Source organism: Lampetra planeri, chromosome 16 (assembly GCF_965212315.1).
Source record: "Lampetra planeri chromosome 16, kcLamPlan1.2.h2, whole genome shotgun sequence".
NCBI classification, from domain to species: domain Eukaryota; kingdom Metazoa; phylum Chordata; class Hyperoartia; order Petromyzontiformes; family Petromyzontidae; genus Lampetra; species Lampetra planeri.
Window position 1 is genome coordinate 9929026 of NC_136122.1, and position 27249 is coordinate 9956274.

The 27249-nt window shown below is 48.4% G+C and overlaps 1 protein-coding gene across 5 annotated transcripts in view; it reads left to right on the top strand.

The window, feature by feature from the left end:
* The window catches only part of SCUBE1 (signal peptide, CUB domain and EGF like domain containing 1), a 178984-nt gene that overhangs the window by 99932 nt on the left and 51803 nt on the right, over positions 1 to 27249 (top strand). For all 5 annotated transcript variants that reach the window (XM_078601518.1, XM_078601519.1, XM_078601522.1 and 2 more), the window contains one exon: positions 13065 to 13187. In XM_078601518.1, the coding sequence (XP_078457644.1) occupies positions 13065 to 13187 (123 nt within the window). The remainder of the gene's footprint in view (positions 1 to 13064; positions 13188 to 27249) is intronic.

Below are 27249 nucleotides of genomic sequence, written 5' to 3' on the forward strand. Positions count from 1 at the left end.
CCGTACATAGCCAACCGTGCCAGTCGGAGGTGCGCGTGTGCCATTACTAATGGGCGAAAAAACTTGGCACGACAGGTCTTGCTTCATGAACACAATGCCTCATTGCAACAAACCAGGCAAGTGAGTTCTTGTTTAAAAAATAAATATATAGGTATTAATATCATTGGCTCTGGAAGAGAAGGCAGGGGTGAAAGAGGTGGTATAGACAGAATGGAGTGGATGAGCCCACGCAGCTGCGTGCGGAGACAACACCTGATCTGTGCCGGGACATCCCAGGTATGACTCGGCACGGCTTGGGTCCAAGTCCGTTGTACTGCCGGTGGAAACGTAGCACACGTGTGCCATCACGGGTTTATAGCATTTGCTCATTTACAAGCCATTTCAATCTTGATTTGAAGCTTTCGTGACTGCAGGAATCCATACTCTTTGGTTCTTTCGGTAAAGTCACGTGGGTAGAAAAAAATAATAATAATATATCACGACGTTTCGATCACAACACAAGCGGTCGTCCTCAGGCAGAAAAAATAATCCACCAGTGGAACTGCTGAACCAGCGAGAAAGCTGTTACAACAAGGTTATATATGTGGCGATGGGCAAGCAAGCGGGGTCTGAGCTGGAAAGGAATTCCATCCCCAGACGCAAGCACGTCAGTTGTGTTAATAGGGGAGATTAGGATGAGAGAGATTAAGGAGAGAGATTAGCATGAAATTAGCTTCCGTTGCCGCATACGAGTATCATCCCCGCATATGCGCACAACAGCAGTGTTAATGGGAGATTAGCACTATGTTAATGGGAGAGATTAGGCAGGGAGATTAGGGGGATTAGTAAGTTAATGTCATGTCTATGTGTAACACAAGCTGCGGCACTGCCAACTGCGCTGTGAGGCAAGCGCGTCTACGCAAGAGAACCACCGCAACGGTGGTCGCGCCAGTGAGACACAAAGCCCATCACACAGCCAGAACCATCGATACATCGAGGCTAAGGGAGCAGAGGTGGCCATGTTAGTGAGACCCCAGCCCGTTAATGCAGAGGCACCCAACAGGGCAATGCAGCTCAGAGAGTCGGAGATAACAGCCAAAAGGCAGGAAGAATGGAAGCACCACAGCAAGTTACGACTTTGCTTGGTTGATAACGTCCTTCCAATGATTGCTCAGCTTATAACCATCTTCTCGGTTGAAATTGTCTCTGTGTTTATATATCTGGATGGCTTCATGGACAAATCTTTGATGGTAGCCTGAAGGTTTGCAGAGTACCTTGGTCTCGGAAAAAAAACAATATTGTGTGAGCCCACTGCTTTATAACGATGATCAGCCACTGCAGAGGTATTGGTTCTGACGTGTTTCAAATCTGCCTTGTGTTCGCGAACACGGTCCGAGACATGTCGTTTGGTTTCCACAATGTAACTGCTGCCACAGACACAACTTAGTTTGTAGACACCAGGGTATTGCATGTCAGGAATGACATCCTTCACAGATGGGATCAAATCACGGATTTTGTGTACTGTATTGAATCTGACCTGGATCTTGTGTTTGTTTGAGATTTTGGAAAAAAAATAGGTAACACTTGCTATGTATGGTAAGGTGATGGTTTTGATTGGGTCCTCAGATGGTTGTCTCCCCATGGTTGGGGCTTCAGCTTTGCGGATTGTGCGGTCTGAGAATCCATTCATCTTGAGGGCTTGGTGTACGTGCTCCAGTTCACTGGCTAGGTGGCACTGGTCGGAGATGCAGTGGGCCCTATTCTGTAGTGTTTTGATGAGGGAGTTGTTCTAGGCCGGATGGTGGTGCGAGTCAGGCTTTAGATAGGAATCCGTGTGGGTGGCTTTCCTGTAGACGGAATGTCCCAACGAGCCATCAGGCCTCTTCTCGATCAAAACATCCAAGAATGGTAGCTTGCCATCATTTTCCACATCCATGGTGAATTTGATGGATGGGTGTATGGAATTAATGTGGTTGAAAAACTGGTTCAGTGCTGGCTGGCCATGTGGCCGGATGACGAAAGTGTCATCTACGTATCTCTTCCACATGGAAGGACGTAGGTTGGATGTCAGGATAGCATCTGTTTCGAATGTCTCCATGAAAACATTCGCTACCACTGGTGATAAGGGAGAACCCATAGGGGTACCTTCATTTTGTTTGTAGAATGTACCATTTCAGATGAAGTAAGTGTTGGTAAGGCAGTGCCTCACCAAAGTTTGTACATCAGAATTCAGTCCCTGTTGGACCAAGTTTTCAATGATTGCTCTGGTGTCAGGTACAGGTACATTGGTGAACAGAGAGACTACATCGAAGCTGACAAGCAAATCATCTGGAGACAGTGAATTGTCCTTGATTAGAGAAACCAAGTGAGCTAAATTAACCACTGCTGAGGTGGTCTTGCCCGTGAATGGAAGCAGGGTCTCAAGACAGTTCCACCGCTTAGGAGAGGCTTGCGGAGCCCCAATGCTTTTCAGGAAAGGGTGGTCCTGCACAGATGCCATATTTTCTGTCCGTCTGCTACAGCAGAGGTGTAGGGAATTCCAACAAGACCTACATTTTTGCTTTATTGACCTGGTCAAGGCCTATGATGCCATCAGTAGGCCTGGGTTCTGAGTTGTTCTTCGTGCTTTCGGAGTCCCTGACCCACTGCTCATGATCATTAAGGACCTTCATGATGGTGAGTGGGCCCGTGTAAAACTATGTGGCCAGGACGGCTACTTGCGTTGTGGCCGAAACGTCGTGAGAATAATTTTATTATGTTTTATTTTTATTATTTTATTACTTCCCTTCTACGTGACTTTACCGAAATAACCAAGAACATGTTATGTATGTCGATGAGCTGGTAATTGCTGCTCACTAAGAGGAGGAGTTGGAGGCGCTGCTGCTGAACCTGGAGCTTGTCACTAAGAGGTGGGGACTTACCATCAGCCCCACAAAAACTAAGCACCTGCCTGGGTATTTTGTACCATCGGACACTCCACCCCCACAACTCCCAATCAGTGATGGGGCAGTTGTGGAGAGAGTGGAGAGTTTCCCATACCTGGGCAGTGTGCTCATGACCGGCTCCGGTTTGACAGCAGAGGTCTCACTCCGAATCAGTCGAGCGGCATTTTCTTTTAATCGGTTGCGTAACGCTGTGTGGAAGCTACCTGGTCTGTCGCTCCGCTGAAGCTTCAGATCTTCGCGGCCACAGTCATTCCCTCCCTTCTCTATGCTTGCGAAACGTGGACCCCCCCTAATGGAACATCTTTGCCGGTTATAAACATTTTGGCTGGTCTGCCTACAATACATTTTGGGTTTAACCAGGCTGGATTGTGTGAGGAGCTCACATATCCTTGAAATATCTGGACGAAGTCCCATTGGTGAGCTCCTCCGGTAGGCAAGGCTGCGTTGGCTGGGCCATGTAGCCCGCATGCCCAGCCACCGCATGCCTGAACATCTTTTGTTCGGCCGGATCGAGGGGGCTAAACGGGCGCGGCACGAGCTTGAGAAGAGATGGAGTGATGTGGTACAGGAGGATGTGGAGCTGAGTGGACTTGCCAATGACTGGTACCAGCGGTGTCAAGATCGGCCTCTGTGGAGGAGGCTCGTGAAGGACACTACTGGGCAGTTGGAGGCAGTCGCCCTCCAACAACAACGGAGGGCAGAGCAGCGACACTCACAATAACGAGCGGAAAGGCGGGTGGCTAATACACAGCAAGTTGCCAGTCGGGGACACAGTTGGTGCATCGGCCAGTCATCTCAGTCAGTCGACCCGTGACACCTGGGTCTGTCCCGTGACCTCCTGCCAGCGGGCTTTCGACACTTCACCTGGCCTCAACGTACACATAGCCTGGCACAAGCGTTGTGGTGACGACACCGCCACTTAGTGGCGAATGGCGGTTGTTGTTAGATTTTCAGGCGTTTACCTGCAGTCATTGACTGAAATGTGTCGGGCAGAGAAAACATGAGCAAGGTGTTTGCAAATGTGTGCGAATGTTCTAGTGAGAGAAAGCCAATTGTCTCACTTGCAACGCCTACATCAGATTTGCATTGAAATATGCAAAAAAAGGTAGATTTTTCATTTAAGATCGTTATATTTTGCTTTATTCAAGACTGATTAAATATCTCTCTAGGTCTTATGATGGCAGATAAAACAAATGGAGTATGGAAAAATAAAGCACATGCAATCTCCTTTCCTAAAGAGGTTTTTGCAATTGAAACGACACTTATTGAGGAAAATATTTCGAAAGGTTGTTAAAGTCAGTGGAATTTTTTCCATTCACGGTTTTTCATTCATGTATTAGCATGCGGTTTCCAAACGAAAACAATCGTTCGTAACGACGCATACAATTTTTTTGTTCGTTTCTCAGTCCGCTTGTCCTGGTGATGGTCGCGGCAGCAGCGTGTTGAGTAGTGGCGGTCCACACTTCCCTTTCCCTGGCGACAGACTTCAGCACTACTACACTATACAATACCATACACTACTGCACTATACACTACGACACTATACACTACACTATATACTACTATACACTACTACACTATACACTACTACACTAATCACTACTACACTATACACTACACTACTATACTATTATACACTACTAGACTATACACTACTACACTAATCACTACTACACTATACACTACACTATATGCTACTATACACTATACACTACACTACTGCAAACTACACTATACACTACTATACACTATACACTACACTACTATACACTACACTATACACTACTATACACTATACACTACAGCAGCCTGTTGAGTAGTGGCAGTCCACACCTCCCTTTCCCTGGCAACAGACTCCAGCACTACTACACTATACACTACTACGCTATACACTACTACACTATACACTACTATACACTATACACTACTATAGACAGACTCTAGCTCTTCCTGGGGAATTCCCAGGCGTTCCCACGCCAGCCGAGCGACGTAGTCTCTACAGAATGTCCTGAGCCGGCCCTGGGGTCTTTGCCCAGTGGGACGTGTTGCCCGGTAGAGTTCCAGAGGGAGTCTACGAGGGGCATCCTTACCGGGTGCCCGAACCACCTCAACTGGCTCATTTCGATCCGGATGAGCAGCTCGACTCTGAGGCTCGCGATCGTTGTACGTGCCGATGCGGCGCGTTACAAACGTGAGCCACGTCCCCCGGAGCGATGGCATTTCATCGTCGTTGTGCCCTGCGATGTTGCCCTAACGACGGGGGGACCCAATTTGAAACGTTCGTCGATTCATGCCCTCGCACAAAGGGCATGGCTCCCCGTTGTGCATCAGTGCCGCCGAGGCAATTCACGCACAGCTAAAAACACGAAGCACAGAAGCACTTACAGCGTCAAAAGAAAAAAAGAAAACACACCGGATCCTGAACCTGCGATTGCTTAATCATAGTGGCCACATGTAATTTGGCGGTAAGCAGGTGAATAGCATTGCGCCATGCTGCCCAGGTTGGTTACAGAAAAAAAGAAAAAAAAGAATTGTAGCTGTGGGCATCAGATACCAGAATGCGTTAGGAAACCGCCGGATTATGTTTTTCATTTAACAAAAGAATGTCCTATCGGCACTGAGCAATTGCACATTGTCTATCGCAAATGTGTTTTTTTTGCTGTGGCATTTGAAAGTCGCTGTGACATTGACAAGCAGCGGTATCACTTTTGCACCTTGGCACACCGAGAAAGCGTCCCGTGGTCTGATTAGAGTCAGATCGTCACGTGGTTTTGGTTTTAGGCAGAAATAGAATTGTTAAATTATTAAATCCCATTTCAGAAAGCTGAAACCTGTGGTGATTTGAGTGCTTCCCATATGAATGTTCGCCATACGTCATTGCAGACAGCTTTATAAATAAGTTTCCTGAATTGTCTCAAATACGCTTTTAATGACTGTATGTGGACATGTGTGAGCGCTTGTGTGAGCACGCTTGTGTGCCTGTGCGGTCGTGTAGTGATTAGCGCACTGTGCTATAAACCCAGCGACCCAAGTTCGATTCCCACTCATGGTGAATATCTCACCCAGTCCCGGGCCTTCCCTAGGTCGCCTCAGCCTTAAATTAGTACTTGGTGTGATGTGTAAGCTTTAACATTGAGCGGACAAAGGCGGCCGGGCATGGTGCTGGCCACACCACCATGTGCCCTGTTGGCCTTCATCGGTGCTTAATTACAGCCCTCGCCCCAACAGTGTATAAGGCTATGTGTGGGATCTTTCTCCTTGTGAAATGTACGTGTAATAATCACTCAATGTATTCATTGTATATTGGCCTTCTATAACCATGGCTGTATCTGTATTAGCAACAGTTTGTATTTTTCCTCAATTCAATTTCAACTGTGCTATTTGGCATCGTGTTACCAGATGAAGCATCCATTCGGTTCTCCCATAAAGCCGTGCATCATCTGACGTCAGAGAGCAGCCCATGGAAGAGAATAGTACGAAACTAGTTTTGATATTTTTGCTCAAGTGACCTCTTATCTTCACTCGGGGGCAGCACTTTATCTCCTTCCGTGCCACAAAGAGAAACGCTCATTTCTTGACATTCAAACCGATATTGTATTCCAATTGAGTGCAAAACCAAACGTAATATCGTCATTGGTGACCAAGCTGAGCCTGCCAACTCTCGACACAGCCCAGGTTAATCACGGTCGGCTGTCTGGATTCGATCGCAGGACTTCATCGGTCCCAGCTCACTACCCTGATCTCTGCGCCAACTCTGTTGCGTTTTAGTGCAATGCGTCTGATATCGCGGTGACGCGCTGGCACAACTGTTCAACAAGCCGAGTTTATTTCCCGACCATGGCTAACGTCAGTTCCAACTGATACCTGGGACCCGCTTCACTCACCTGCACTATCCAGCAAGGTGACGTGTGCTCAAGCAACCCCCGTGACAAATATCGTGTGTGGGGCGTCCGTCATCCAGCAGCATATTGCCACGCGGCTATAAATGATGATTTATTGAGTCACAAAGGTAAGACGGTGCAGCCCTGCGAATCCTCGCTCGCACTGCTGCGCACCGCTGTTGCCAGAAGCGCCTCCATGGGCAGAGGAAGCTCTAAACACCCCCCCCCCCCCCCTCTTGAAGGTTTTTTGCCCATTCTTCCACTTCGGTGAAACATCTGGCGTTAATAAGTGTGGGCGCCCACGCTTTACCTTCCACCACACACTCGCGGCCTTGCCAATCGCCCGTCTTTTGGTGTGCCCATTTCATACCTAATTCGCGCACGAATCGCTGAATGTATGACTACCTCCGAGTGCCTTTTGGGGATACAAGCGAGACATGTTATCAGTGACGAGTAAGAGAGGGACACGATCATGTGATGGATGAAACTGGACACCAGGCATGCGCACACACACACGTCGCTGGGCAATCCACCCACCCCCCCAGCACCGAGATAATGATGTTTGCTTTTGTGCCAGTGGGTGTATTGCTTCCCATACTTAAAAGGCTCTATTAGTTTATTCAAAAAAACATCTCCATTTATAGTTAAAGACGTAAGCTCCGGCTTCAAAGGCGTGCGATCTGCAGTTGTAAGTCACGGGCTATATACACAAAGCTAATTGGGGCATAGATACAGTCATTGCTTCATTCATATTAAGCATGAATAACAACTCCGCGGAGGAAGTCCTGAAAGTTATTATTTTTTTTGCAGTGATAAATAAAAGCTGGGATTTATAGCTTGAAAAAAAACGTATTATGTTTTTTGAGCATTTTCCAAAAACGTCTAGACATAAACTATAAATGGTTTATATATGGTAAGCACTGAGCCGTTCCAAGCTAAATGCTCCCACCAGCAATGCAAGATTGATCTAGCGACTTACCAGTGTGATGCATATAATAAAAGATAATAAAGCTCCCGCGTTACAGAAACCGGATACATCGTACCCATAATTCCTGACGCTCTGCTTTGTGGCAGGACAAACCCCTGCAGTAATGAAGATGTATTGTATTAATTCCAATTTCATCAATTTGCTTTCGAAAGAGAAATATTACGCAGAAGTCTAAAAAAAGTTTAAAGTATTCATCATCTTGACTTTTTTGTCATGAGCGGTCAATAATTTATATATTTGCGCACACACACACGGGCAGATATATTAATATGTATAGCTAAAATTGCTTAATATAGGTCAACGTATTGACTTTTTTTGAGTTGTGTCTAAAAATGTAAAGCACGGAAGAAAAAGCGCCGCGTTTGCTTTGACTGCTTCCCATCTGCATTTCGTTTTTCAAGCATAATATTTTGCTTGCAAGTTACCTGAACAGTAACCCTAATTTGGCGGTGGCTGGGTGAGAGTGAATGGTGGGGGGGGGGGGATCCGTACCGAGTTCCGCGCGATGCGGTTAACGCTGTTATGGAAAAGCCCGGTTCCATTCATTTGAGAAAAGCATCTCACCGCTCGAAGGTGCAAAAAAAAAAAGCGGAAATCCACAATTTTTTGCATTCAATTTCGCCCTCCTCTTATTTTTTCCTTTCATTCATAATCAGGCAAGTTCAAGCCGCGTGGATTTTATTCGCAGTCTCGGGAGGAGACGTGGAAACGCTGCAGAACGCCGGGGGAAAGTGCGAGGCGGCCCAGCTTTAATGGCCATGGACTGTGAACCCCAGCGGGCCCACACTCCTTCCTCCTCCTTCTGTGTAATCGTAAGCGATTGGTCGTAAAATTCCCTGGATGGAAAGGCTAAACGAGGGATTTTCCCTCCGGTGATTATGCACCTGTGTTGCGGGAGGAAGGGCCCTTTCAGAGGGGAGGGCGGTGGCGGTGGAGGCGAATCAAAGAAGCGTTGTGTTTTCTCACTGTGGCTCGATTAGCGCGTTGAATAAAAAGCGTGTCACAGTCCATAACGTCACGTATATCGCGCGGCGGAAACTCGTTCAAAGCAGAACGACTCCTATAAAGCGAATGAAACGCGCGCCCCTGAAGCTCAAACTCTCTCTCCGCTTTCATGGACAAACTGAGTTTTTTTTTCTTGGACGACGCTAACGCTGTTAATGTAAAGGATGAGACTCGACGGTTCAATTGTAAAGTTATTGCAACGCAGGAATACCCGAGACTTGTAAAAAAAAAAATGTACAAAGTCTTTTTTTTGCATCCGTTTAATCACTAGATCACAAAGAAATCAAACTGCCTCTGGCATGTAAGATGTTCGCTTTGAAGCAGAGCTTTTAAACATACATTACGATATTTATAAATTTCATTTTAATTTAAACTCCACCGCACTTTACAAGCGTTCACGAGCCTTGCCAGTTTTAAAGGTTTTTATGTGCCACAATTAACTCCGTTCACATGCTCGCACACAATGACAACTTCTATTGACACTAGACGCAGGCAAGATGATAGACTCACAAAAAAAAACCTCATAAACGGGATACTCTTCATACGAATGGTAGCGCGCCGTTCGCCCACGACAGTCAATGTACGGCATTCAATAATCATGAGCGGTCACGTCTGACTAAAGATGTGTGCGTGGCCATGTTTGCTTTGGATCGAGCATAAAACTTAAGTGACGGCTGGAGTGAAAACAGGGGGTATATAAAGGAAGGCCTGTGATTTGGAGGCTGACATAATTTGGCACGCACCCCACTTTGTAGCGTGTCACTTTTTGCACTTTTTCTCACCGCCCGCCCGTCCCCACCGAGAGCAACGAGGATGTGGTCGTGTTTTTTTTTCCCTCTGACACTCTTTGCTTTTTTGTTTTCCGTGCCGGGGCGGGAGGCTGGCACACGACCGTCGCGGTGCCAAGCCACCACCGCCGCTGCTGCCACTGCTCGTAGCAGCGGGGGGGGGGGGGGTTGTTTTTTTTGTTTTCCTTTGCCAGAACACTACGAAGGAAGTATTAATCATGCCACGGACGTTCGACGATAGTGCTGTTTGTGAAGTGGGTTTCGCGGGACACGTGTGAGCAATGCTTTGGCTCGCACCAACGTTTAATGTCGGAGAGGGTTAAAAAAAAGTATGATTATTTTTTTATTAATTTGCCACTTTCCTTATTTTTCGCCATCATAACAACTGTGTCTGTTTATGAGCTTCGTGGAGGTGACTCATTGCGTTTTGACTCAAGATTTGAATTATTCCAGAAAAAAATGTTTAACCACCACCATATCCTGGAATGTGGTTGTGGCCTGGCGGTGGAATGTAGTGAATAACCATTGCAAAAAATAACTGGATACAAGGGTGACTAAACCCTCGCCTTCATAATGGTATTTTATTTATTAAAGTGCCACGGTGTCTAAGCAAAGGTGCAGCTTTGCAATTGCTCGCTCAAACCACTGCTGGTGGAAGGGCCTCCACTAAAGGGGGCTTTTGAAAGGGCCTCCTGAGATTATTTGGCTTTATTTTCCGTGCTGGACACAATGTTGTGGTAGATGTGGGCAGCACCAAAACCCACCGATGGACTCAATGCGGGGCACCCATTTTCACTGCTGAGTGGACACAGGTGGGAGAGGGGGGATTTAAGAGACCTGCTCCATCGTTTCAACTGCAGTGTCAGGAGATTAAGTTGAACTGGTGACCTCTGGATTGCAAGTCTGAAGTGCGAACCATTACACCATGTCAGCTTCGTGTGTAAGTTCTGTGAAATCAATGTGAATCAATACCATGGCCTTGTGACTCCCTCTTTCTGGTCCAAGCTGACTGAGTCAGCCAACCATGTCTATTTTATGTGCATTTATACGTGGATTAGGCAAGGCTCATGATGCACCTCTTTGCCAATGTCTATAAATTATTTGGATGGGGATAAGAAACTGGATTAATAAAACCACATTTCGAAAGGCAGTAAGAGTAACACAAATAAAACAATATAATCTCTTGAAAATAATTAGCGCTATTTCATTTCTCGTCATTTTATAGCCGTCGTGCTAGCGCACTAATGCATTTAAAACCAGCTTGGTTAAAATCGAATTAAGTGTGGTATGCCTATTGTTGTCCAAACATTTGTTTCGCAATGTCCACGGAAAGCAGTTGTCGCTTGTGCTTTAACATATTCCATAACCAAACCCGAAATACACGTACGTTGCACCTCTCAGTACTCAATTCTCAAAGGTCATCACGTTTTCTTTTTAGAGAATTAAACACAGGGGCTTAAGCGCTCTCATTTGGTGTATGACACAGGGTTATCGCTGTGAGTTTTGGTTAGCATCATGGCCATAAAACAAATTTCACGAATTTGACAAATGGCCATGGCAATTTGCTGACCTGCTGTCGGAAGCAGAGGGGCAAGGCCCTCTGTGTGACCACAAGGCAAACCCCACGGGGTGAGGGCAGATTGTACGTGAAAGGGTTAAACAGCAACAATCAGCAGCGATTTCTCTCGTTGTGTTTGGCTTGTGCCTTTCCACGCTCCGGTGATCACTCACAGAAGGCCCAGCAGATTACATCTCTCCTATGTTCCCTTTAAGGAAATTTTCATCAATCATGATTGACGGGACTTGTGTTTTCTTTCCTATTCAGCCGGCTGCTCATGATTTTATCTCCTCTGACCTTAGCGTGTAATAACGAAGGACGAGCGAGAGGGAAATCCAAAGAAACGAACGCCTGGCTTCACGAAATATCATCAATTTTTTTTAACAATCGGCAAAATGTGCTTTGTCTCACGCAACTTCACAACGATATTTGTAACTGTTACGTATTTTTGTTCGTCAAAAATGTTGTGTCGTGCACTCGTTTTAACGGCCGTTTTGGCCGACCTCAAAGTCGCACGTGTCACGCATTTCCACCGGCTTGTTGGTAGTTTGCAAGCAAAGTTGACATGAAATCATTTTCGAATATCCTCTGATGGCTGTTACTTCATGTTTTAGTTATCAGTGTTGTTTGACAAAGGGTTTCATGAGCGGAACATCTGTTCTAACGATACTGCTGACATTTTCGCAAAGCTATCAACTTTGTAATGCGGCAGTGCTGGCCAAACCAAAAAAAACAGCTCAGCACACTCAAAGTAACAGCAGCGTTCAGCAGAAATGTTCTTCTTAGTGGCTTCGTAGTGATTTTTCAACACCAGAACAAGGAGTGGCGTATTACGCATTGTTTATCTGTCCCACACTTTTGTAGCTGAAACATGTTCGTGCTGCAATGCCACTCTGGATGATATCGAGTGTGTCGTGATTTTTGTCGTGTCAATATATGTGCTCATTTATTTTCACCACGAATGGCTTATTTATCATGTTTTTAAAATATATTTTAGGGAAGAAAGTGAATTGTGATTGATTGCTCTAAATCACAATCATGGCACAAATATAGTCCAGTCAATGCTAATGACAAATAATCTCGAATCCCATTTTTTTCTAATTCAGGTCCCACAATGTTATAGCCTGGAGGTTAATAATGTGCGTTGACTCACAGGGCAGGGTTAACCTCGAGTTCAAAATATCCAAAAGCCCCGTGCTTTAAAACGGACATAAATAGTAATCCGCCTCATCGGTGAACACAATTAATTCACCTCTTGTGGAGCACGACGCCAGAGCCGTCAGAGTTCAGGCAAAGTCTGCCATCGGTCACTGCCTCCGCAATACGTACACAGCTGTGAGGAGCTTTAAATATGCATTCGAGGTTAGAGTTGAAAATTATAATGAAGGGCTTGTCGGTCGAGTGCCAGATAAAGGCCTCATCAATCAGTGGCCATGCTGTCCTGTTCCTCTATTCTCATCACTGAATGCCCGAGTGCTCTCTGGTCCCATCCATATATTTCGGCTGCAAGATTGATGCACCCGACTGCCAGTGTATTACGGACCCAGGTGCCGAGCCTTAAGTTCGTCGCGCTGTTGCTGCTGCTGCTGTGCACAGCGGCAGATGTAATCGGCTGCATTTTTATGTCAATTAACGTCCGCTACGTCTCTCGCGGTTGTGCAAGCACTTGAATGCAGCTGATGGCTACGCTGGATTAAATAATTTACATGGATGAGTGCCAGGTAGACAGGTATATAAGAATGATCTTTAACACGCGTACCGCGTTACGTTACCGTATTGCATTTTATGAAAAGCACCAGAAGATGACGTACGCCTTAAAACAAATATCACGCGGTTCGCTCCGAATGCAAAGTGATTCATTTGATTTATTTTTACACTTATGGGTATTGATTTTCACAACGGTGCTGTTTCGCCACACAGACATTGATGAATGTCAGCTGGGCAATGGTGGCTGTGACCACGTCTGCCGGAACACAGTGGGCAGCTTCGAGTGCAGCTGCCAGAAGGGCTACAAGCTCCTGACGGACGAACGTTCCTGCCAAGGTAATTGTGCCGTTCGCTAACCTGCACGCGCTTTGTGCACTCAGCCACTGCACACAAAGCACTTGCAGGGTTACTCCACCCATTCATGAACCTACACGTGCCTTGTACCCCTAGCCACTGCTCACAAAGCACTTGCAGGGTTACTCCACCCATTCATAAACCTACACGTGCCTTGTACCCCTCGCCACTGCTCACAAAGCACTTGTAGGGTTACTCCACCTATTCGCTACCTACACATGCCTGGTGAGTCATGCCAATACCCCTTTTCCACTGGCACATCTGAGCAGTGCCAGTCTGGTTAGCACTCCGAGGCCAAGCAAGGTTGAGCCTGTGCCGTATTTGGATTATCAAATGTGATTGGCTTGGGTTGGCAGTACGGTCATGGATTCTTGCATCTATCCGCGCAAGCTTTTGAGTGCCTTTTCCTCTCGTGTGTGTAGCTTTTCTCTTGACTCTCCAGTTTTTCTCCCATATGAAGCCAAACGACGTGTAAATGACATTGGCCAAACATCCTGAATGAAAGAGTCTTGAGACTCAGGGGAGGCTTTCCTGGATAAATACAGGGCCATTATGGCATTCTTATTTTTTATTTAGCAGAACTGGCTCTCTATCTGATCCGAAAGAGCGAGAATGGATGGTTATCACCCCTTTTATAGGACCGCAGTCCGAGTTCACCGAATTGCCCTCGTTATTATTTCCCGGGTCGTTGCTTAAGAAAATATTTAGACGATTGTTTTTCAGGGTGATGGCTGCGTCATGCCCAGGGCCCAGTGCAGCACGTCAGTGTGCACAAGGCCGTGACCCTGCATCCTCTCGTCCAGCAATTTCCACTTTCCCTTACCTTTTCGTTTAATAGGCTGCCCGGAGTCATGGGTGAGTTGGTGTCAATCCTGCCCCAGTGCTTCGGGACAGTGTCTCAGTGTGCACGAATGCGCTAATATCCTCTGGCAAGTGGGGCTCAGGCCGTCAAAAAAACGTTCTGCACATGGGATCTTTCAACAGTCAGCACTTTCAAAAAAAGAGTGAAAGCCAATTGATGTTGCATTTTCAGAAGCTAGTGCTCTCATTTGGCCAAAGGAGGAACAAAAAAACTTACTTGGAGAGAGGTCAGTGTGATGCTATTTGTCTTGCCTTCCCAGAAAGCAAATGTGCCAAGGGTGTTGCTATGGTAACTTGAACACACACGTACACATGCACCAGCGCATGCACGTGAATACACACGTGCGCATGCACCAGCGAGAATGAACGCGCGTGCGCAGGCACGCACGTGAATGCACATGTACACCATGCCCGGCCGCCTTTGTCTCCCCAATGCTGATGTTTACACATTGCACCAAGTACTCATTAAAGGCTAAGTTGACCTCGGGAAGGCCTAGAACCAGTTAACATATCGGTCACCGATGTTGGTTTTCAGTGGGAATGGGTTCGGAACACAGTGTGCGAATTACGATACTACCAGTCCCACACATACACAACAACAACCGCCATTTGCCACTAAGTGGTGGTGACATCACCACGACGCTTGTGCCAGGCTATGTGCACCCTGAGGCCACGTGAAGTGTCGAACACCCGCTGGTAGGAGGTCATGGGGCGGACCCAGATGCCACAGGTCGACTGAATGAGACGCCTGGCTGATACACCACCTCTGCCCCCAACTGTACCAACTTGCTGTGCTTTAGCCACCCGGCGCTCCGCTCATTGTTGTTAGCATCACTCCTCCGCCCTCCGTTGTTGTTGGAGGGTGACTGCCTCCAACTGCCCAGTAACGTCCTTCATGAGCCTCCTCCACAGAGGCCGATCTTGACACTGCTGGTACCAGTCATCGGCAAGTCCACTCAGCTCCACATCCTCCTGTACCACATCACTCCATCTCTCTCTAGCCCGTGCCACGCCCGTTTAGCCCCCTCGATCCGGCCGAACAAAAGCTGTTTAGGCATGCGGGGACTGGGCATGCGGGCTACATGGCCCAGCCAATGCAGTCTTGCCTGCCGGAGGAGCTCACCGATGGGACTTTGTCCAGATCTTTCAAGGATTTGTGAGCTCCACACACAATCCAGCCTGGTTAAACCCAGGATGGATCGTAGGCAGGCCAGCCTAAATGTTTCCAACCGGCGAAGATGTTCCATTAGGTGGATCTACGTTTCGCAAGAGTAGAGAAGAGAGGGAATGACTGTGGCCGAGAAGACCTGAAGCTTTGTGCGGAGCGACAGACCAGGTAGCTTCCACATAGTGTTACGCAACTGATGAAAAGATAATGCCGCTCGACTGATTTGGAGTGAGACCTCTGCTGTTAAACCAGAGCCGGTCAGCTATTGAAGGCTTCAAGAACTACGTGGTCGAAATAGATGTTAAATAATGTGGGAGCCATAGTACATCCCTGTCGCACCCCAAAGTGTACAGGGAATGGCTCCGACTTCCGGCCACCTAGTTTTACCTGGACCCGCTCACCATCATGAAGATCATTAATGATCGTGAGCAGAGGTTCAGGGACTCTGAAATCACGAAGAACAACCCAGAGCACAAACCTACTGATGGTATCATAGGTATTGACTAGGTCAATAAAGCAGAGATGTAGGTCTTGTTGGAATTCCCTACACCTCTGCTGTAACAGACGGACAGAAAATATGGCATCTGTGCAGGACCGCCCTTTCCTGAAACCACATTGGGGCTCCGCAAGCCTCTCCTCAGTGTGCCTAGCAAGGCGATGTAGAATAATCCTTGCCAGGACCTTTCCCGGCACACTGAGGAGTGAGATGCCCCTGTAGTTGTTGCAGTCTGTGCGGTCCCCCTTCTTAAGGAGGAGTACCACCAGGGCATCCTTCCAGTCCTGCGGAACCCATCCAGTGGTCCAGACTGTTGTTATGATGTCATATAGGGCAGTCTGTGCACAAACGCCACCCTCCCTCAGCATTTCGCTTGGGAGATCATCTCTGCCTGGTGCCTTTCCTGGTCTCAGACTCTGGATCGCCTTCAGTACTTCCTCAACAGATGGCACCTCAGCCAACCACTCACAGGGTGTGACTTCTTCCAATATTTGAGGCACCGCAGCCTCGGCAGTATCATCCCCACTTTGTCCCACGTTATCCAGGCTGAGGGATATCCCCTCCCCCAGGACCTCACAGAAATGCTCAGCAAATCTGCAAACCTGTTCCTGGGGGTCAGAGATTGGATCACCGTTCTTTCCCCTAATGATGTTAATAGGTGTGGCGCTGCAGGTTACTTTTTTATGGAATTAAAGAGCGATTTGTGATCACGGGCCATTGAGGCAGACTCTATCTCCTCAGCAACCCGCGACCACCACCCATCCTTGCAGCACCTCACGGCTCTCCGAACCTCCGAGCGAAGGCTGCGGTAAGCCTCCTCATTCTCCGATGTGGGATGCTGTAGCTGATGAGAGTAGGCCTGTTGCTTTTTCTCAGCCAGCTTGAACACCTCCTCTGTCAGCCAGTGTCTCTGGGAAGGTCTGGACCGTGTACCCAAAGCAGCCATTGCAGCTGCATGAGCCACAGTCCTAAACCTCACCCATTTCCCCTCGACATCAGGAGGAGTGGGAGACGATGCCAACCCCAGCCGCAAGCGATGATAAAATTCTCGCTTGCAACTTTCATGAGCTAGCTGAGACCATGCCGCTAAGGGTTTGAATGGGGTCCTGGGTGTACACCCACCACTTGAGTGGAAGAATGGCAGGCACATCTTACAGATGACAAGTTGATGGTCAGTGGGCAGATCAGCTCCACGGTAGGTCCTGGTGGACATGGGCCCGCATCTGCTGTTCCGTCACAATGTTGTCCAGCATATGTTCTTGCTGGGACCCGGCATGCATCCATGATGTTGTGTGGATGCGCCGATGCCGGAATAGCGTGTTGGTAATTACAAGCCCATGGGCTGCACAAAAATTTAGCAGCCTCCTGTCGTTGTTATTGAGCTGATCTGGCCCATGCCTTCCAATTACTCCAGACCAGGTACCAGCATCATGACCAACTCGGGCATTGAAGTCACCCAACAAGATGACTCTATCCCGAGGTGCAACTTTAGCTAGCACCTGTGACAGGAGGTCATAGAAGGCATCTGACTCATCGGCCTTGCCTGCATCCCTACACGGATGTTCGTCTTCAGTGGGGGCATAAGTACCCACGACCACCACTCATCACCTATGGTTGATAGGAAGGCGAGCCCAAAGTAGCCTGGGGCTTACAGCTTCCCACACCTCACCACCACACTCCCACGCCCCCTTCATTATTTTGTTCAGAATAAGAGCCACTCCCTGTTTTTTGGCAGTCTCCTTCCCCGAGAAGAGGACTGTCCACCCCTCATGGTGGCAGGAGCCAGGGCCGGTCCACCGGAAAACCTGAATACCACAGAGATCCAGTCGGTACCGGTCCAGCTCCCGACAGAGGAGTGGCAGCCTTTCCTCCGCAGTGAGCGTTCGAACACACGGAGTGGTTTTTTGTTGTTTCTGGAGGAGCCCCGAGGGCAAGGATTCAGTCTCCTGGCTCCGCCAAATGGGGTTTGGCCAGGACACATAACAACACAGACACACCAGCAGTCAGATACAAACAATGAAAATAATGACTCTCAGCCTGTGTGTTTGAGTTATTGTCTTCGCTCGTTCATATTTGTTTGAGCCAGCACTGCTATTTATTTCACCATCCAAACACTGCAGTCATTCATTTGTCAAAAAATATATATAAAACCAGTACGTTCTTGGCTAATGTGCAACTCAAAGTTACAAGGCCAAGATCCTTATAAAATAACGTGTAAATGAGGCACGTTGCAGTACCATGGCATACGGCTCAAGCCACGAGGTCATGTTGTTCCATTTAAATCGGTGTACATTACCGACTCTTGTACACGGATCAGAAATTGACAATGAAAACGAATCTGAAAATGGAGGAGAGAAGCACGGAGATACGTGTGCCCTGAATTTCAGCTGAGAAATGAGTGCAGCACCTGGATCAGGATGACAAAGCAGCGTGCAGGCGTCACACTAACTGTCAGGAAATGCCAAATTGGGCCTGGGCAGGACACGTGGCTAGAAGTGAGACAGTGGGCTGATGGACAAGACCTTCTTACAGATTGGCAGCCCAAAGGAGAGAGTAACCAAGAGGACAAATCCTGGGGGTGGGGGGGGGTGATCGATCGGTGAAAAAGAGTCTCATAGCTCATCGGATTTCTCCAGGATAAATAAAGATTCTGATTCTGGGTCAGTTTACGTAGCGGTGTAGTTTGTGCCGTCGAAAGAGTCGCGCGGGATGGCACGACGTGGGCAATCCTACAACAAGCAGTGGAATTGAACGTGGCTGTGGATGAATGATAATGACGACACTAATTATAATTTCAACTCGTGACGAGCTGCGCAGAGCGACTCACCAGAGGTACGAGGAACCACAGGCAAGTGTGAAGGGAGCCAGGCGGAGGGTGCCAATAATTCCCCAAGCTCTGCGGTTCTCTGTGTCATCAGATGTAAACCAATAAATTATGTTTTATACGTGTTGGAGGAAATCAGAGCACCAGGAGAAACCCCACCATCCTATCCCATGCAGATGGAACAGATGGAGTCCACATTTGCTGTGTCGCCTTCTCCTGGCTGGCCAGGAATTGGCACCTCAACGTCACCTCCACAGTGCTGGATTAAAGGCGTGCATCCACCACCGCCCAGCTATGATGTCATTATACCTAACTTCTCGATTTTTATTATTAGGAGGGTTCACATGGATCAACTTATTTTTACGTGTTTTTTTATTCAATCTTCCTCTGCAAAAGTCATCACTTTTAAACATCAAGGAGAGCGTTAGCTCCTCGTGTGCAGCATGACCAAGCTATTCCAAAAATGCATCACCGCATCGCCCATGAAATCATTTTGAGGAAGCCGGTGTCAGAACGAATTGAATAACACTCTGTGTTGTGCTTTTTATTTTAATATTTTGTTACCGTCCCCCCCCCCCCCCACCAATTTCATCCCCAATTGCACTATCGGTGTCATGTCCCGAGACAAAGCATTCAACGTAGCCCTTGCGTGTTAGAAAACAGCCCACGGAGGCGAATATCAAAGAGCTGCCTCTGGAGATCCCTTCAGAGTGACCTCTGGTCCACACGCAACATATAGTGAAGGGCGTATCCACAGAGATAGCGCGTAAAGTATGCACTTGATGCATGAGCTACTTGCTTTTGTTTAAGCCAACTCTGACACTTTCCCTAAATGATGGGAAACTCTTCGGACAGAAATTTCATTTCAGGCTGGAAATCAAAGAAGAGTCATAATAATACACGCAAAGGTGATTTTTAGACATCAAAGGCACAATTATGGCCATTGGATTGGTCCTCTCACCGTGCCTTGCATGTCACGTAACATCACCATACCGTGTGTATAATGCCGGCATTCTGTTTTCAAACAACCAACTTGAAATGGTAGAAAGTATGACTATATATTTTTGACATACATACTTTGCTCTCGGGAAGCTGCCGCGGGTCTAACGGTTAGTGCACTGGACTTGCAATCTCGACGTCGCCAGTTCAACATCACGAAGCGGCAGCTGAAGCAGATTGGGAGCACGTTTCTTCAAGTCCCACCGCCTCTCTCCAACCCAGCAGTATACGTGGGTTCAACAACGACTCATGGTTTGGAGAGGTCACGTGTGTTGGTGCGGCAAAGTTGGCTTACTTCCAACTCGATTTAAAACTAAACTAGTTTTATTTTACCAGGTAAGGCCTACTGAGCTATGTAGCTCTTTTTCAGAAGCGACCTGGCCACAAATGAAAGCTCAACCAAGTGGTTTATCATGTGGAAATATAGGGTAGCAAAACATACTAAATGCACGTTTCTGAACGTGAAGGCAGAAACCGAAGGACCTGGAGAAAAATCGACGTGAACATCGGGAGAGAAAAATGCAATCTCCACATATACAGCAGGCGTCAGGGTCGAGATTGAACCCACGACCTCCTTCATACCAGGCGAGGGAGTTAACGTCTCGCCACCGTGGTGCCAAACTCTTCCGAGAAGTCTGGGCCTGCATGGATGCTTAGGCCAAAACCACCGCCGAGATGGGCTCTCAGGAGCTGCTGCTAGTGGAGGCCCTTCCACCAGTATCGGCATTGGCAAGAGCTTGCAAGGGCTGCACCCTTTTTTCCCTTCTTTACCTTGCCCTCCGGTACGAAGCGTGGCAGCTACCTGGTGGTCTCGGCAGAACAAAGACGTGCGTGCATCCATCGCCGCACAGGAACTCCCAGCGAACGAAGATGGGGGGCGGGGGGGGGGTGTTTGGGACGAAAGGCATCGATCAAAAGTTGTGAAATCGGAGCGTCCTGTATGCCAGTGTCTTTCGCCGTGTGCGCCAGCGTAACCGTGACTGCGGATATCCCACGGACGAGCTGTCAAGCGGCGCGTTGCCGTGACTGACGCACGAGCGGGAGCGTATTCATTAGGGCTGCCATTCGGTCGGCAGATAGGGGCCCGCCAGTGTGGAAGGGGGGGGCAAGGGGGGTGCTGGGAGGGGGCAGGGGGGGGAGATGGGGAGAGAGAGCTGTCGCGCGAGCGATGGGACCACGTCGGCACACAAGGCACTGCGGGTGCTGCCGGCACCCTACTCTCCCTGCTCCTCACCGCCACTCCTTTCATGCCGTCCTCAATAAGGACATGGTTTTTAAGTGGCCCAGTGTGAGAGGCCTGGCAGAGAACCACTCCATTCAGCAGCACGTATATATACACACACACACAAGTAGATGATTCATTATACTTTTCACCGTTGCTACCAGTCACGAAGGGATGCTGCCGTGATGGAACAGTGATTATTGAGGCCACCACCGGTTTGATCTCCCGGCGTGGCAGGTGAAACGATGGTGGGGTATGGTGTGATTGCTCCCACCTTTCCTGGGATGTCTGGCCAGCGTGAATGAGTTGGCCAAAGTACACTCGAGCCCAGTGTTCCTCACCAATTTTCAGAGGGTGGCCACATCAGCGGTGTGAGGGTCGCCACACCACATGCAAGGGGTGCCACCAAGTGGCCCGTGGCCCTTGCAATGAAGAACACTGCTCTGTGGAGTGAGCAAGTAATTTCAGACCTGCACCTTTACCCTACGTGTGTCACTGAGAACGCTGCTGGACAACATCATCATTATGCCCTTTGTTTATCCACGACAGCTTTGTAAGCTTATCAGTAAAGATTAAAATGTTTATTATTTTGGGCTTCAATGCTAAATTGGCGACGTGTTTTATGACATCAGTCAGCATAATGATACTTCTATCCAGAAAAAGCCTCATTCGGGTCTTGACCCAGTACTAGTTTTCAGGAGGCTCCTGCACGTTTGGCCACTATCGTCAATGAGTGTTCCGGCGTGTTTACGGAAGCCAAGTAGGCAGAGAAACCCCGCGCATGCGCAGGGGATTGCGTTCAAAGCTCCACACAGGTGGATTTCAGCTGCTGCTATGCTTCCATCTCCTGGCCAAGCCCCCTCCAGAGTGCTGAATGGCAGGCGCGCACCAGCGCACAAGGGTATCAAGGCAAAAGGAGCGGCCCCTGCGATTGTTTGCTCACGCCACTGCTGGCCGAAGGGCCTCCACTAGAGGGAGTTCTAGGGAGCCTCTCTAAGAGGGCATTTGGCCTACTCCTCTACGGTGGTCAAACATCTTGGAAGAGGTCGGAGTACCCACACTTTATCCCACCACGCGTGATTTGTTAACTGCGGTGGGAGTGGGGGGGAAGGAGGGGGGAGGGTGGAATTAAGAAACTGGCACCGTTGTTTCAATTGCCGTGCCAAATGGGGATTGAATCGAACCGCTGTCCTCTGGATTCCAAGTCCAGTGCGCAAGGCATTGCGCTGCCAGCAGCATTGATGCCTGAGTAAATGTTGTGTGAGCACTCTACCATACGGCGCTTGCCCACCCCCCGCCCCCTCGGTGTCTTCTCACCTGCGAACGTTGGCGGTGTTTCCCGTGGCACTGATTGAAGCCGCGTGTGCTCGCGACCACCTGATCGGTTATCCATCATGAACTATACAGTCAAATGGCTACTAGTTGTATAAACGCCCGGGGGACGTGTCTGTAGTTTAGATTTATGTGCGTTCGGACTTCCCCGCTCATTCCTTTCATGACCCAGCAAAGCTTTTTTCTGCTAAAATGGTTGTTTCCGATCTTTATCTAACATTCAACCCCATCAATTCTCTTAAGCATATCCAGGGTATCCTTGGCAAAAAAAAGCCAACTTATTTCCATTCTTTTGAGACTTGCGCACCGGTTAAGTTATGTGTCCCTTTCATGCATCAACTTGAGCCAGAACATTCTATGGCTGCGCAGCACGGATAAGTGGTAGGAGGTGGTGGTGGTGGTGGTTGTTGGGGAGTAGGAAAAAAAGGTCAATAATAAAGTGTCAAAGTGTTTTCTGGCACCAATCTCCTGTTTATCGCCCAAAGCCAGTGTAGGAAATTCCACATTAATGTGATGGGGCAGAGTTAATGCATCGGACAAATAACCTGTCGGGATCCAGTGGCTAAGGTGATGGGTTATTAGTTAGGCATGCAGCAGTATGCATTAACAGTAGGACCGCGTGCAAGTTCCTATCTCCCGCTCATGAGCCTCAATATTCAAGTTTATCTTTTCACACACAATCTAGCCATATGCCAGAGGAATACATCGGTGAGCCACTTCCCACAGAACAGTGCTTATTTTATTGACCCAAGGGAGATGATGGGACGGGTTGAGACTTGAACTTGTGACCTTGTGAGTGGAGCTGTTGACCAACTGTGCTACTCGGTCAGCGGAGTTGGGTTGAGAAAGGAAAGTAGTGTACTCCTATTGAGTGTTGATCTTTGATTTGATTTTCTTCTTAGGAAACATATATAGTATGAAATTTTTTTTCATTATTGGTGAAATACTGGCGCGACTGCAATAGCAGTTAAGCTAAAAGCCACCTATTTGGTTTAGACAGATCAAAAATATAATACATTAAAAAATATTTTATCTCATTTATTCGCACACGTGCACACGAAGAACCCCCGTACAGTCTTAACAAACTGTTGGTGCAAGTGCAGTTGGCAAGTGCCTATGACGGCCGGAACGGCACATGAGGGTTGGGTGGCCGGCACCTTACCTCCCCGTGCTGATGTTTACACACCACACCAGGTACTCATTTAAGACTGAGTCGACCTGGGGGGTGGGGGCCCAGAACCGGTTGGGATAATCGTCATGAGCAACAATCGAACTCGGGGCCGCCGGGTTCGTAGCGCAGCTCGATAACCGCCGCACTACCCCCCCTCCCCCCGCAAACCCAAAGACGCAGAGACAAAGAGACACACGCAGACTGGGCAATTGCACGTGCGCCGGTGGGGGGTTTTTTTCTCCCCCTTTTATTTAAGCGCGCATTCTGGGTAAACGTGCACTTCAGAGTTGAAAGCCTGTGGCGGTGAGCGCGCGCGCACACACGGACACGGACGCACAGACACGGACGCGCACGCACGGCCCGGCGCGTCTCTCTTCGGCTCGTGCCGCGTGAGAACGCGCGCACACCGGGCCTCCTTTCACTCGGCACGGCGCTTTGAAAGAAAGAAAGAAAAAAACATCTAAAAAAAATCGTAGGTGATGCTCCAATGAGCCGGATTTCCGACCCCCCCTCTGACCACCCCCCCCTCCATTCAGCCCATGCCATGCCTTAGCGCACACGTGTGTTTTAAACACGCCTGAAGACGGATACCGAAAGCGCTGCCGCTGTGCTGTTCGTTAAAGACTGGTGAACTAGAAGTGGAGGTGGTGACGGGGGTGGGGGGATGGGGGATGGAACGGGGTGGAGGGGAAGGGTGGTGCCGTAGTGCAGGCGGGGGTTAAGGTGATTTACCCAGCGAGATTGGCCTCCTATTGTGCGCCGTGCATCTGGCTCGGCTCACAAGGTTCACGGGGCGCCTGGAGAGGCGCTGCACTCCCCCCCCCTCTTGTTTTAAAACAAACAAGCCCGCAACCCGGAGCTCAAAGGGACTCGACCCCTCTTTTCTTTACCCCACTTCACCCACCCACCCCCCTCCTCCTCCTCCCACCTCCCTCCCATCCCTGGTGCCCTCTCTATCTCGGCAGCGTCGTGGTTAGCTGTCTTGGCCGGCCCGGTCTGGCCCAGGCTGGCCTCTTAAGTCCAAATTTGAGCGAAACTGCATGACCCCACTGCCTACTCCACCTTTTTCTGCCTTGATTTAAGTCGTACATTCTCTCCACCCCTCCCTGATTTTGTTGCGCGATCGATTTTTCTCGACGCGGTTTAATCAGTGCGCCCACTTTAATTAGCCAGCTTCCTTCATCCCCTTTCCCCGTCTCTCTCGGCGTCGACGTCACCCTGTCTGACGTTCTCCTTTCCTTTTTTTTATCCGTGTATCCGTTCATCTTCAGCGAACGCAGTTTAGACCCATCCTTGTGATTGTTGAATCATCGATACCTTTCGGCGTGCGCCGCTCGCAGCAGATTTGGCGCCGCCGGATTTCATCACGCCGCTGTTGGGTAGCGGAGAGCGCGCTGAGCTTGCAGTGCGAAAGGTCATCGTTTCAATTCGATCTTCCTGCGCGGCAGTTGAAACAAATGGTTGTGAGTTCATTCAAACGCCCCGCCTTGCCCAAATCAAGTACGCCACGGTGCATTGATGGACAGGCCGTGCCAAAGCTCGTCCACGATGTCTGGCCAGCGTGGAAGAGGAGGCCAAAATCATCTCTTCGGGGGGCTCCGTTAAGTTTCCCCGTTGTGGAGGGACTGCCACGAACAGTGAAATGAGCAAGCGACTTGCAAGGCTGTGCACCTTAACCAGGAACCGGAATGAGAGGAAGACCTAACAGAGAAATGGCTTAACGACATAAGAAATATGTGCCACTATCTACTCGAGCATATTGGCACAAGGCAGAAGAAAGTGGGAACATATGACGAGATGTGCAGCGGAAACATGCGGGCGATCTGGCCATGGATCGTGTTGATGATGACGATGACCTTTGCCGCTGTAAGCTGCTGGGTGCGTGCGTCCGTTTGGCTACAGCTCACTCCAGGAACACTCTCGTGCGATGTGTTCACCGCTTCCATGAAACGATTATCGTAAGAAAAAATAATTGCAAATGGCAAAAGGAGCACGTCGCCTCGACTCATTTTCTTGACGTGTGACGCATATTCGATTTCTCAACTTCGCCTTTACACCGCACAAAACCCGTTTCTATGGCTACCAAGCTGCCCTCCCTACGTCCCGCTCCCCATTGAATGTTTGGTCAAATATTTGTGCCGTTGGACCAGAGTCGGGGACCCGGTAAATTTGCAAACATGCCTTGGAAGACGTAGTGCCTCACGTGGCAGGGCGCCACGGTGGCTAGGATATGTTAACTATCTCGCCTGGTATACAGGAGGTCGCGGGTTCCATCCTGACCCTGACACCTGCTGTATATTTGGAGTTTGCGCGTCTCTCTCACCATGGTCACGTGGATTTTCCTCGGGGCCCACCGGTTTTTCTCTCCACATTTAGAAACGACGTGCGTTCATAATATTTGGCTGCTGTACATGTCCACGCGATGATCCACTTCATTTAGCTATCATTTGTGGCCAGGTTGCTTCTGAAAAAGACCTATATAGCACAGAGGGCCTTACCTGGTAAAATACAAAAAATCGTTTAGTTTAGATGGCAGCATGAGGGGGGGGGGGGGGGGGGCACTGAACCAGTTCGAGGTGACAACGTTGTGAGGAGAGAAGCCCCTGATGTGCAAGCGGGTAAACAGCCCTGTGCGTGTGCACCTTCAGGGGACTTAAGGACGCCAGTTTTTTGACTAATAGAACAGCTTTGGCTCATGCAGATTATTGTCCATGGTGATGTAAAAAAAACACCGTAACTTTTTCCCGAATCTGGATTGTTTCGGCCGGCCTGTGGACTACTTGTTCGGACATATTTAGGCGCGGGGAATTTGGATACGTTTGAAAAATTACCAATTTATACTTAAGGAAGAAAATAAAAAAATGTGCGGCGCTACGTTTCTTTACGTCGTCTTTCAAGCGGAGTGATAAATTTCAAGTACCTAAGTACACAGTTGGCAAGCCGTAGCGCCGATCATGGAAAAGCAAAGCGGATTGGTCGAACACACGTGGCTTGCTTTTGGCCTTTCCTCGGAGTTGCCAAGGCCGTGTTCTCTGGGTTATTATTGTAAGAAATCAGATTTGACACGAACCAAATCTAAAGCAACCCTCGGCAAGTTGCGTCGACTCCAAATATGTCAGCCCCAATAGAACGTTTGACAATAACAGCAGCCGGTTTGAGAGGAAAAGTGGCAAAATGTTTGTGTTCGTGTGTTTGTTGTTGTTGTTGTACTTTTCTCCTCCCCATGAGTAAATAATTCCACGCCGAGTGTGCAAATGACCGCATCTTTTTGTAGCCCCCACCTGTCCTTAGCAAAGTATGAAATAATGAATTAATACATTTATGGGTAACAGTGCCATTACAATATTCAGGGTTGTAATTCGTACGTATGTTGAACTTCTTTCGCGCCGTACGTAACCAACCGTGCTAATCGGGGGCGCGGGGTTATAATCGCATTATTTTCACGGATTGATTCATAAAATAGTAGTAAATGTAGCAGCCTCTAATAGCTGCAGAGGGTGACATGAATCCCTTCCACGTGAATTGAAAAATATAAAATCTTGCATGTGCGATTAAATAAGACATATCATGAGCTAGAAGAATCAATAAACGAACTGTTGTTACACCCTTATTAAATTGTTAAAATTAATTACAGCCTTTTGTCTATGAACGTTTTCCTATGCCGTGTTGCCCATGGCGGGTATTTGGCCACACATCACCACGCTGGTCCGTGCAGGTTGGTGAAGGAGGGAGCCCAGGACGAGTTCAGATATCACTCACCACTGACGTTGGCCGTGGCTGGGAATCTTACTCAGGTCACCGGCATAATTGTCATTTATAAGAACTTAAACTTGTAACGTGCTTCTAGATTTGAAGCTTTCGTGACTGCAATGATTCATATTCTCAGGTTTTTTCGGTAAAGTCACGTAGGTAAAAACATTAAAATTAATGAAAGTAAAATAAAACAAAACAAAATAAAATTCATTATTTTG